Below are 13413 nucleotides of genomic sequence, written 5' to 3' on the forward strand. Positions count from 1 at the left end.
AAAGCCCTCTGCCCGATCTGTCTGTTCGCGATAAACTCAAAAACTATTGCACGGATTTTCATGCGGTTTTTACCAATAGCTAGATAGATTCCTGAGAAAGGTTTAGGTAGTTTGTTATGTTTTTACCCGAGCGAAGCAGGAACGGGCTAGTGAAATAATAAAAAAGATATATAGGTAGTCTACAAATATGATCATGGTAACGGGAATTTCAATCAACACTTTCGAGCTACAGTGAAGTGGTATTGTAACCTCCAAGTTTTCGGAGTCAATAATAAGAAAATCGTTCGTCGTTTTTGTATCTATGGTTTGTTAAAATCTCAGCTGATGTTTACGACGAGTTTGCGCAATTCGTTCTCATGCAAGGTCGGTGATGTAATTGCCACTTTTAGCATTCAAACATAGCGGATAGCGGCTACGAAAAACGTATGCTTACCGCACAATATCCACGATTCATAGATATACGTGATAGAAACAACTGGTGTTTTGGTATGACATCATTCTTGTCCCGTCCCGACTATTCATAATGTTGCCTTGACAGTCTGAATATTTATAGATAGGGTACGAAACTACGGAATTACCTATTTTTCAAAGGGTGTGGTCACGGTGTGGTCTATATTTTATGTAGGTACACTAAATATTAATTTACTTCTAATTCCGTTGACGGAATGACATATAAGTGAAATACCATAACAGAAAATATGGGATAGGTACTTCTCGTGAACCTTGAATTGAAATTTGTCAAGAAGTACCTAAGGTCTACCTATATGTATAGATAAGGCAGGGCCGGATCTTTGGGCGGTAGGTGGCACTTGCCCTGGGCGTCGAAGACTAGGGGGCGGCCACCGGCCGCGTGACCCTCGCTGTATGTTTTACCCTGGATGTTTTACGCTGTATGTTTTTATCGGTGTAACGCCGTTTTCATCGTACACATCGCATCGCATGTAGCAATCTCAGTAGGTATCTCAGCGCAAACTTGCGCTCCTCATCGTTATGGGTGCTCTTTGTGATAAAGTAATACTTATGCGACGAGACTAGTATTTTATTTCTTGAAAAATGTTTCCTAGAGGCTGGCCAATTTCCTTATGTACCCTCCCCCCTTAAAAGCATAACAAAAAAGCGAATCGTACGGAACTCCCCTCGTTGCGTAATCTTACGTATATAGAAACGGGATGTGTCATATTTTCACACCGAATTACAAAAGCGAGTTGTTGATCGGTGGGATCATTGATAATAGACTTTCTAATGATTTTTGACTTACTGGTTTAGTGTTAATAGCCCTTTCTCTCGATGATCGATGTGCATTCTTTTTTTTTTGCAGAAATACTAAATTACAAGTGAAAATGTCGGAGGCAGTAGTGGAACAGGTGACGCAGGAGGTAAAGGACGTCAAGCTTGAGAACGGGAGTGCTCCGGGCGCGTCCAACGGAACGTCCAGCGGAGACAATGCAGTCTCTTTCAAGGTATATATCTGCCTACAACATAACTACTACTCATACTACTTTGTAGTGGTCGTGGGTTCAAATCCCATGTAAAATGAACATCTACTCAATAATGTATGCAGCATCTACTCAATAATGTATGCAGCAGAAAAAGTAAACACCTTCACCAAAGCATCATTTTCTACTGACGTAACAATCTGTCGTCGTCAACGTAACGTCTTCTCAAATTTTAATGGTTTACAGGATGCTTTCAAAGCTTTCTCGAAGTTCGGCGACCCGAAATCCGATGGAAAACAAATAACTCTTTCACAAAGCGATAAATGGATGAAACAGGCCAAAGTGATAGACGGCAAGAAGATCACCACCACAGACACCGCCATACACTTCAAGAAACTGAAGTCCCTGAAAGTTGGCGTCGAAGATTACCAGAAGTTCCTCGACGACTTAGCGAAAAGCAAAAAGGTGGAACTCGAGGATATAAAGAAGAAATTAACAACTTGTGGTCAACCAGGGGTTTCATCTCATGTAAGTTTTATTATGAACTTAACAAGAGACCTGTATTGTTTATGAACTACCTATCAAGAATTTCTTGAGCTAGCTACAGCTAGTCAAGTGTGCTTTGATAACTTGTTATGAAACAGCAAAAGAAAGTCCTTTTCCATAACTATCTACGTAGTTATGAAACGTGAACGAAGGGAATGTGTTTGAAATAAAAAGTACCTGACTGAATTGAATACTTCGTCAACCACAATGTTAGGAAGGTGAAGTGTTAAACAATTAATACATTTCCAGGTCACAAAATCTCCAGCAGCCGCGGCGGCCGTCGACCGCCTGACAGACACCAGCAAGTACACCGGCTCCCACAAGCAGCGATTTGACGAGACAGGCAAGGGCAAGGGCATTGCGGGCAGGAAGGACCTCGTCGACGGTTCCGGCTATGTCTCGGGGTATCAACATAAAGACACGTACGACAAAAGCCACTAGCCACCCCATAGGGACCACAAGTTTTGTGCACTATACCTACCTACATATTACTTATCAAAAATATTTCAATCATGTATGTCCAAAAATGTGTAGGTATCTCAAGGTCTAAGTCACAGAGTTATATCGCCCTATTTTTATGAAGATTTATGTTCTATGGTGCATTGTAAATGATGAGGTACGATGTGTGATCGATCTGCTGAATGAATTTTACTAAAATTTCAAGTAATAGAATTTAAGCCAAGTGGCCAATAAAAGACATAAAAAATTAACTGCATAAATGATTAGGTTTGATGTTTTTCGTTTTCAATTCAAAGGACGGTAGCAGATAGATCCCACAGTGGGTGTGTTGGAATCCCTTGCTTAAATGCACCATTGTGACAAAGTGATAAAATTATTTTTTCAATATAATAGTTATAAAATGGTATGGCACCACGAAACACCACACCACAATCATAATAACCTAAAATATAATTATATACAACATTCCTTCGTATATATGTAATTATGATGTTTAAAGTAAGATTAATTACATATTTTTTCAACATAAATATCTCGCGGTATTTAAGTTTCGTCCTAATTCTATGTCTAGTCGTACGAGTCCGTATCCGTAGTACCTATAGATTAGAATTACGTATGTAATATGGTTGAAATAAGTTGGGTTCATCTTATATTTAAGATGAACCCAACTTATTATAAATACAAAATATTGAATATTAAAAATATCTTTACATTTAGGTAAGATTATGCATGCGCATGTTCACATTTGCTACATAGACTACCTAGAAGCTTACAAATCAATAATAAAATGGTAACATTTCCTGTGTACGTAAACGTTGAATATTGCTATTGCTCCGCTATGTAGCAATATTTAACTTCTTTCTCACGAGAATTTGTTTGCGAATTATACCTATATAGTTTATTTTTAAAACCTATCTGTATAGTTTTACTGTCGCTAGAAGGCATACATTTCACATTGAAAAAAATATTTACGTAAGTATATGTTTTCATTTCTATGATTAAATAATAAGTTATGCCAAGATTTACTATAAGTTCGGCAATAAAAAGCCCATGTAGGTACCAACCAAACTTGAAGAAAAGCACAATTCTTTCAAAATTTAATTACAATTTAATCTTCGTGATAATAAATTAATTGTATAATTACTATTGTTCGTTGTTTTATTATATTTTGTATCTTCAATATAATTATTTTGAACCTAATAAAATTTGTAGGTACATTAAATACACACGAATGATTATAAAAATTGCATGTACAATACATATTATGTATTTAAATTAATAAACTATTGTTTATAAATAAACAGGTTTAATTTTATATTTTTATTTTTTCCCTTTACGAGTAGCAGTAGCGGCCTTGTCTGGACTATTACATTACAGAGAAGAGTATTAAGTATGCACCTATTTTGATTATCATTTTATATATTGAGTTGATAATAAACAATACTGTTTGCAATAAACAGAGAAAACCAATAATATAATAAAGTTTGCTTCCCATAAAGTTAAATAACAGCAAACCAGTAACATAACAAAAGTACTTATTAAATATTTCCTTTTGATGTAGTATATTATATCTAGCCTATGTATATTTATATCTAGCCTAGACAAAGAAATTAACGGATACAATAAAATTATGTTCAATAGATACCATTTTATTCAACTTAAAAACTAAAAATACATGTGTAAAGCCTACTATTTTACGAAAATATTATAATTACATGATATCTACTAATAATTTTACATACTGCATAGAATGTTCTACATATTTTCAAGTCTTAGTTTCACAGAATGTTCTAAACATTATATAGATAAATTTACAAAATAAAATTATCACATCTAAAACAAATAAAATGTAATTTCCATTGGGCGACGTTTTCCTATTTACGACTCGACTCTTCCTATCATATCTATAATTTTATAAATGATACATACTAAAGATAATAATGTTATGTGTAGTTGTATGCAGTAAAATCATAAAAATCTATCAGTATGTCAGTACTTTAACCAAAAATTAGCTCGAGCTAATTTTGAAGCTGCTTGAGCTCTATGGTTAAGTTGCAACCCTTCCTGTATGAATGAAATCTGTCTTCTGAGAATGTATGAATTCCCAAATAGAAAATAATATAGACGCTTCGGAAATACCTTGTAAGTCGCAATCACAACTATCGGGTCATGTCAAGATGGTCCCGCATTATACAACTTTTTTTTCCTATTTTCTCTGAACTGTTAGTTGCAACAGTTATGTTTATGTTAACTAAAAGTTGCTAAAATTAAAATAGGTGTAACATTATAAAAAAATACAACATTAATATTACATTTTATAAGTATTTAATTTCGTATCTATATTTCTAAACTATGCTTTTTATCGCACTAAAAAAAAAAACAAAAACTAGGCAATTTTAATGATACTTAATGGGATAAAGCTGATAAACGAAAACTTATAACAGACTAGTCCATTAACACATAATAGAGTATATTGATTTAGGCACATGACATTGTATTGCTTCAGCTGAAAGCATCTTCTATATTTGTATAGATAAAATTATATAGAGATCTGTCTGTCTGGGATTTATGGTACTGATATTTTAAGTATTAATAATAAACATGGGTCTCAAGAATAAATGAAAATTCAATATACTAATTCGAGAAACCAATTTCAAATGTTAAAAACATAAGTAAGTTTATCATCTAACATAAGATTATTTAAAAAGCACGAGGCCTTCGTGCCAGTTTTGTTAGCAAACGTCAATTTGACGAAGGGTTCTGTGGGATCGAAGTGAGCCGATATATAAGCCTGTGTGACTCCGGCTGTTAGCCACCAGGCGGCGTTGTTAATATATGCTTGTAAAAACTCGCTTTTGGTTTTTGGTAAAATTAATCTACCTAACACATTTACATAAGAAACCGGTTTAATATTCGGAATCTCTGATATCATAAATCTATTGGGTGGATCTCCGAGCGTTCCGACCGCTGCGGCCTCGCCGTCATTATTATCCGTTAATTTTCTTGAGGAAGCAATCATTTCCAAAATCAATCATTAGAATTGACATTAATCACAATACACATTAATGATTTTAAATTAAGATAGTAAAACTGATTCTTGTCTTTGTTAAAATTTGAAAAATAACATGACGCGCGGCCGCAGCGTTCGAAACGCTCGGAGATCCACCCTATTAACCTCTATTAGGTGGCCTGGCGATTTTACGTGAAGATCAAGTTGTAGGTAGTTTCAAGTGGGGCAGATTTTATTTATTAAAATTTCCAATAACATGAAATGAAATTAGCCCTACAGCCACTGAGTCCACACGAACAAAAGTTATTTATTAATTACTTATTGATTTTATAACTTACACGGCAGCTCTTTGTGCAAAGAAAAACACTATTTTATTTATAGAAAATGTATGTTATGATATTCGGAATGGAGGAACAGAACAGTTCTATTTTTTAAGACATTTTATAATGTTAATATTTGGTTACTTTGACTAAGTATTAAAATTCGTATATGAGGATTTTATGTAATCATCGCAAAATTTACTTAGTTCAATACAGATATTCCGGATTAAGGCATGCGTTACAATGTAATACAAATAGACTAATTTACAAAAAATAATTTGGATATTTTACAACAGCCCATTGAAAAAATGGCAACATTGATAATTATTTTGATTAATGTGATTAACTGCATTCGATTACATATTTAAGCTTTTTATTCAATAGCATAAACATTGTCAATTTACTATACGTAGCTAAGACATCAAAGCTAACAACACACATGTGCATGTTTCCAATAAAACTTGTATATATTTAAGCAAAATAATATATTTTTGAAGGATTTATAAATAATATAATATTTTGTTGTCTGCATATACTACAAGTTTTAGTCCTAGTTTAAACCTCGCTTCATAAAAATTTACAGATCCATGATACTATTGAGCTATTGGAATTTTATATTGAGTCCGGCACAGATGTTTCAACTTGACATAGTATATGATAACGAAATTGTCATTATAATATGCATATCTTATAGACTTTTTTTTCTTGATAGGTTTTAGAAATTTACTAAGTATAAAATACAATTCGTTACATTTCAGATGAAATGGAGTCTAATAATAGCAGTAAAATAGTCAGACGCATACATTTTGCAAGAAAATAATGCAACTACCTATATTATTCTAGATATTTGGTACAAAACCAAATATGTATTATAATTCTATACATATGGAATTGAGATATTTATTAGTAATATACCCTAGTCATAAAAATTTTATCACAATAACAATATACGGTACCTGAACTTACATGGGGCCTTCGATTGTGCTTACTTTCATGGCAAAATAGTAGACAGCACGACTACCCAGTAGAAATGCAACTAAGAATGCTCCCACATAAGCAATGTAGACTCCACTGCCGTGATCCTTAGCTGCAGACAGCGTACCAAGAGTGACGCCGAGTGCGATGGCCAAGAATATGAATGAGAGTACAGCGAATACCGTTCCACGGACACGAGCCATACGGTGACCCACAGACGACACTTTCCGACAGTGCGGGCATCGCACCGGCGCGTTCTTCAGTAACTGATACTGGAATTACGAGAATGCAATGAAGCAACAATGCACATAATATCAACGAGCTCACAATAAACAGTTATGTCCAAAGAGCAAAGTAATTAAACATACATCAATACTACTGCCAATACACAGGATATGCACTGCAAATTATTTTTATTGTTCTAGATTGTTACACTCCTTGTTACCATCTTTGCAGTCATAATAATGAACCTGTTAATTATTTATTTAGCTTTAATGAACATTTTTTGGGTAAATACAACTGTTCCTCATATTAACTGGCAAAGATATTTGATGTATTACTTTATCTTAAGATAGAAATTATTGTTGAATTATTAAGCAACATGTTATAGTAATGTTTATATAAACATCATCATCAGTCATAGCCAGTTCTAATCATTTGCAGTCCGCTCCTAATGATATATGCCTTTAGATTTCATATATTGCAATACTTGACTGTTCAACAATCTTTTTCGATTATAATTTAATATTTTTACAGTTGAAAAAGATCTAGACCTAAGTACCTATATTTGATAAAAAAACTTACCAAAAATGTATCCTGGCAGTGTCCACAAATAACTCTACACATGCCTGGTAATATAGGTATTGGGGGTGTAACAGGGGATGGTGCTAAATTGATGATCCTTTTGCAGTTAGCTCTAGGGCAGGCAATGCGCTGGGATGATGACTTGCAGATGAGCAGACAATTGCAAGGGCAACGCACATATTTCTTCCCTGGTGGAGCATTCCTTATAGGCTGTGAACAATTTACATATATGTTAAAGTTAGCAGATATATTAATTTAATAAAATTAAATGTTGCCTCTGCTGAATAATGTGCTTTAATCTAGCCTCTATAATTGCCAGCTATATACTATTAGCAGACAGTTTGCTAAACTTTGGCAGTAACTAAATAAATGGATAGTTTTTTCCTGCCCTAAAAAGAAGCTTGCATATTTTTTTTTCTTCCTCTTATTATTGTAATCTGTCCGATTATGACATTAAACAATATTTTTATGGTATCTAAGCAGTTATTGGTCCAAATCCATTGACTTGTCCTCTCCATAAATCAGTACTTTTATTGTACTTGTTTGTATAAGCTTCGAATCCATTGCATTATGAACACATGTCCAAGATCGATTTTCTCTTTAGTCTGGAAAAAACCACTCTCGGCTTCATGAGACCCGCTGCAAGCTCATTGGTATGGTTTAATAGACGGTCCTTGTACTTTGGCATTCTGTTTTTAATTTCCTCCATGACTGTGGGGATATTTAGGTCCCGATGTAATTGTGCATTTGTTATATACCAAGAGGCATCCACTTTAGTTCGTAGCATTTTTGATTGGAATCGTTGTAAGATCTCTTTGAGTTGAGAAATTTGAGTTTGCCAATGTACCCCAAAGTTGTATTCCAAACGTCCATGTTGGTTTTATTATACATTTATATACAAGCACTTTTTCAGTGATAACTTGGATTTCCGATTAAGCATACAATAATATTTTCGAAATTGCAAACTGAGAGCTTTACGCTTTGTAAAAATGTGTTTCTTCCAAGTAAGTCTTCTATCTAAATAAAGACCCAGGTACTTAGCATCCTGAGCCTGCGGTATACTGACGTCATTTAGGGTAACGGGTGGACAATTTTCTTTCCTCAGACTGTATGTTACATGGATGAATTTCGTTTCATTGGCTTTAATTTTCCATTTTTTGAGCCAAGACGAGATACCATCAAGGCTTTTCTGTAGTAGGCCCGAAGCTTTGGATGCGTCTTCATCAACAGATAAAAGCGCAGTATCGTCAGCAAAAGTGCCCATCTTGACACCATCAGTTAGTGGCAAATCTGACGTCAATAAAATGTAAAGGGTAGGCCCAAAACCCTACCCTGGGGAAGCCCCGCCTGAATTTCTTCTAGGTTGGAAACATCTTCACCAGATTTAACGAAGAAGTGGCGTTGATATAAATATGATTTTAGGAATAGAAAATGATTTATTGGGAGCATTTCTTTTATTTTGAAGAGTAGGCCATCATGCCACACTCGATCGAAGGCCTGCGAAATATCCAAGAATGCCGCAGAACAGTATTTCTTACTTTCAAAGCAGTCGTGTATACTATCCACGAGCCTGTGAATTTGTTCTAATGTGGCATTTCCGTGCCTGAAGCCGAACTGATGGTTTGGGATAATTTTCCTTTTACTGAGAATTGGATTCAATCTACTCAGGAATAGTATTTCTAAAACTTTTGAGGCTACTGGTAGAAGACTTATGGGACGATAAGATTTTGGGTCTGATAAGATTTTGGGTCTTCGGCATTCTTTCCTGACTTGAGTATCATAATAATCTGGGCGACTTTCCATTGAGGTGGGACAAAAGACTTCCAGAGAATTGCATTGTATATCTGTGTCAATACCATTACGCCCTCCTCAGGTAATTCTTTCAATAGCTTTGCAGTTATGAGATCATAAACAGGTGCCTTATGTTGATCCAAATTGAGGACTGCGCTTCTAACTTCAGTTTTGGTAAACCGCTCAATGGGTGGATCCAGCTGATATGTTTCATGTAAGGATTTATTGATATCATTTAAATTGTCATTTGGAACGTCACCGGCGTTTGGCTTAAACACTTCTCTCAGATGATTTGCAAATGTTTGCGCTTTCTCCAGATCACTCTTTGCCCATGTATTGTCAGGATTTCGCGGCAGTGGCTGATATACATTTGGCTGCTTCAGTTTCCTCGTTGCTTTCCAAAGAGAGTAATCTGAGGCTACTGTTGAGTCCAGACTCAACAGATGTTTTTGAACATATTGGTTTTTATATTCGAGAAGCAGCCTTTTTAAGTTTTGCGGTGAGGCCATTAAATATTTTTTTATCTTCAGGGTGTCTAGTCTGCTTTTTGATCCATTGACTTGTCCTCTCCATAAATCAGTACTTTTATTGTACTTGTTTGTATAAGCTTCGAATCCATTGCATTATGAACACATGTCCAAGATCGATTTTCGATCGATTGACGACCTCGGTGGCGAAGTGGTAAAGTGCTTCCCTCTGAACCGAGAGGTCCCGGGTTCGATCCCCGGTCGGGTCATGATGGAAAATGATCTTTTTCTGATTGGCCCGGGTCTTGGATGTTTATCTATATATGTATTTGTTATAAAATATAGTATCGTTGAGTTAGTATCCCATAACACAAGTCTCGAACTTACTTTGGGGCTAGCTCAATCTGTGTGATTTGTCCTAATATATTTATTTATTTATTTATTTGCTGCCATTTCTTTCTAGCCAAGCGTTTTTCAGAGATTTTATCTTGGATAGTTTGGGAACAGGAAGTTGGTGAAATTTGTTTCTGGGTTGGTGTTGCTTCCCATGCAGAAGTTTGAACGCAGTTATTGAAATATTCAATAGCCAATGTTATATCATTGTCTGTTTTCAAGGGTAGTTTTGTGTCTATGGTAGATGATACTAGTCTCTGGAATAGGTTCCAATTCATTTTGTGGCTGTGTAATCTACATGGGCTTCGATTTTTAGTCACTACCTTTTTGAGAGTCACTATAACTGGTGTGTGATCCGATAATAGGTCGAGACACGATTCTGCAGTTATGTAGGTTTCAGGGATTCCTTTACCACGCAGAAGTTAACCATATCGGGATGGCGTTTCTTATCTGTAGGCCAGTATGTAGGTTTCCCGGAAGAGACAATGCTTAGATTTAGCACTCGGCTTGCGAGCAATAACTGGCGTCCCTTAGGTGTTGTGACTCGTGATCCCCAATCTATATGCTTGGCATTGTAGTCTCCGCCAGCTATAAACCTATTTCCAAGTGTTTCAAAGAAGTCAATGTAGTCTTTCTCTTTTAACTTATGTTTTGGTGGACTATACAGTGCTGATATTGTTAAAGGTCCAATGGTGTCTTCAATCACTACATTTGTTGCCTGTATTTTATCTGTACAATACGGTTGAGTGATATGGTGCCGGATATTTGTCCGGATAAGTATCCCGGATCCAGCATGTGCAGTTCCATCTGGGTGGTTTGTGTAATAAAATTTATAATTCGGTATTATGATGTGACTTTTGTCTGTAAAGTGTGTTTCAGATATAATAAGTATGTCCACACTGTTTTCTTGTAAGAATGTTTTAACTTCAAGAGTATGTTTTAGCCGCCCATTGGCATTCCACACAGTTTTTTCCTGCCCTAAAAAGAAGCTTGCATATAATGAACTTTTTGCTTGCATATATTGACATCTGTGTTAAGTTTGGTGAAGTGAAAACCTAAAAAAGTAAAAGTAACTGTAAAAGTAACTTGAGAAAATAAATAGTTACCTAGCTAGCTATAAACAAATTTATTCAAAGTCAAATATTAATATGATAGGTACTAACTGTGGCTTCATTGCATTCAGAACATTTTACAACATGCTGCTCTCTCTTTCCAGAGATATCAATCATAGCCTGGCACACGCGACATGTTACCATGGGCAACCCAGCCTGCTGATACGGCGGTGGCAGCTCATCAGGACCAATCGGCGATATCGTGCTTACGTTCACTTCCTCTGTAGAAGAAAGTAATTAATTAGATATCTACCCAACATACTAAGTAACATACAAAGGTTCATGTAACAAACATTAATAGGTACCTACCAATTCTATTTGACATTACACAACATTCAAATAGTAAACAGGTTTGCTAAAAATATCCATACATAATTATCTTAATGGACTAAGTAGCAAGTAGGAAAACTTAATCAATGTTTAGATCAGAATTAGGTGAATCATCGACTGTCAAAACAACTAATAAATCCACTTACCATCTCTCAACAAGGGTTGATTTTCGCTTTGTCCATCACCCATGTTTAGTACCTACAAAATCTTGTTGTCGGATAATTTAAACAGATGCTATAAGTTTCTTACTATAGCAGATACCACAAATTTCACGATCCTAAATCATTTAAACGTGCACAAAACAAATTCACTCGCAATTATGCATTTCTTTTTTCTTTCTTTCTTCACTTGACTGACATGTCATACAAAACGCTAATATAGTGACAATCAGTGTCAATAGGAGTTTGTGATTGGAAATGTAGACATTGAAAACTATAGACTGCGGATCATACCCTATTTATCTCACTTCGCTCATACAAGAGAGAGAATTGCTTATTAGAAATACTAAAGAAGAAACGGGACAGTGTGCTTGTTAGCACACGTTTCATCTTTTGCTGGCAGAAAGCGCGGTCGCACACATTAGGTTGCCGAACCTAATCAGGAATCCGAATTCGGAAACCTAAATGCCTTTTTTTTTTCATACAAAATGTTCACACCTAGAAGTCAGTCACCTATGATGACCGCAGCACTCGCCTTTTTTCAATGAAATGTGTGCATATAGATTGTTAAAATCAAAATAATTTTAACGATGAAATATTTTAGAAAATCGCCGTTGAACTTAAAAATTCTCCTATCTAGCTCTGGCTCTACTTATGGCATGAGAATATAGGCATATGAAGTACTTACTAAATACAATACTTATGGTTCCACCTCAATGACTAAAGAAAATATAAGTGAAAATAGAAGTGGAAATAGGTACGTCTACAAGATATTGATACCTATACTGCAATCGTCGACTAAAATGGCTGCCACTGTTAGGGATGCAGCTACAAAGTTTCTCTTGGGTATAGGTAATTTAGGATAGGTAGGTAAAATTTACCCACCTAGTTTTTAAAATTTTACCCTATCTTTTCTACTAAACGAATAATTTATATATTTGTGATCGCGTTTTCGAAAACGGCGCTAAGGATTTCGTTGAAATTTGAAATATAGGTGATTACGATAAAATGTCAATCTGGATAGGTCCCATAGTTATGGGACCTACCTGGTACTTAGCGAAAACTAGTTAGTTTTCGCTAAGTAGGTACTATGTACCAACTAACCTATGAAGCGTCATTCGAAGTCGATTTTTGTTTTGGCCATCACTATAGAACACTTAGCCATATTGCTCTACTCACACTACCACGTAATTTCAAGTAGATTTTTGCGTAATTATGTCGAAAATCTTAATTTTCTCTAAAGAAACACAACCTGTTGACAGCTAAACTACCACGAAACCCGTCGCATAAAATGGCGGACATGGCACGTACCTACTTTTGCAGGTGTTACCATAAATAAGCAATAAGCAAAATATGTTTGTCCTTCTCGTCAAATGCAAAAACATAGTAGAAAAACATATATTTAACACTCTGTACCATAATTGCTTGATAAAATGTATATGTAAAATGCGTATATGTTGACAAGGGCCTCTCCTCTCCCCATGTAGTTTTGTTACCCCGGCTCCCCAATGTCGTCGAACAGTTTGCCAACCATTGGCAGATTCGGTAAACATTGCTGGTTTTTCATTGCGGTATATAAAAGCGCTCATACTAAATACCTACGCAATGTTCA

General features: G+C 35.5%; 2 protein-coding genes across 3 annotated transcripts; one reads left to right on the forward strand and one right to left on the reverse strand.

Moving 5' to 3' along the window:
- The first annotated feature begins 1324 nt into the window (after positions 1-1324).
- Positions 1325-7019, forward strand: LOC128672812 (tubulin polymerization-promoting protein homolog). The gene is made up of 3 exons (XM_053750231.2): positions 1325-1460; positions 1683-1964; positions 2232-7019. Exons 1-3 carry the CDS (start codon positions 1341-1343, stop codon positions 2421-2423), a joined length of 594 nt encoding a protein of 197 aa, XP_053606206.1. The 5' UTR covers positions 1325-1340; the 3' UTR covers positions 2424-7019.
- On the reverse strand, positions 4073-12029 carry LOC128672811 (uncharacterized protein). Of its 2 annotated transcripts, XR_008405005.2 has the most exons (5): positions 11790-12029; positions 11365-11534; positions 7551-7760; positions 5617-7018; positions 4073-5390 (listed from the first exon to the last, which is right to left on the reverse strand). XR_008405005.2 is itself a non-coding variant. In XM_053750230.2 (4 exons), the coding sequence occupies exons 1-4, from the start codon at positions 11830-11832 to the stop codon at positions 6734-6736; spliced, it is 708 nt and encodes a 235-aa protein (XP_053606205.1). In that variant the 5' UTR covers positions 11833-12029; the 3' UTR covers positions 4073-6733. The 2 variants fall into 2 exon arrangements, 1 of the variants encoding a protein (XP_053606205.1); XM_053750230.2 differs by having other exon boundaries at positions 4073-7018.
- Between the last annotated feature and the right edge of the window lie 1384 nt (positions 12030-13413).

The sequence above is a fragment of the Plodia interpunctella genome, chromosome 10 (genome assembly GCF_027563975.2).
Source record: "Plodia interpunctella isolate USDA-ARS_2022_Savannah chromosome 10, ilPloInte3.2, whole genome shotgun sequence".
NCBI lineage: Eukaryota > Metazoa > Arthropoda > Insecta > Lepidoptera > Pyralidae > Plodia > Plodia interpunctella.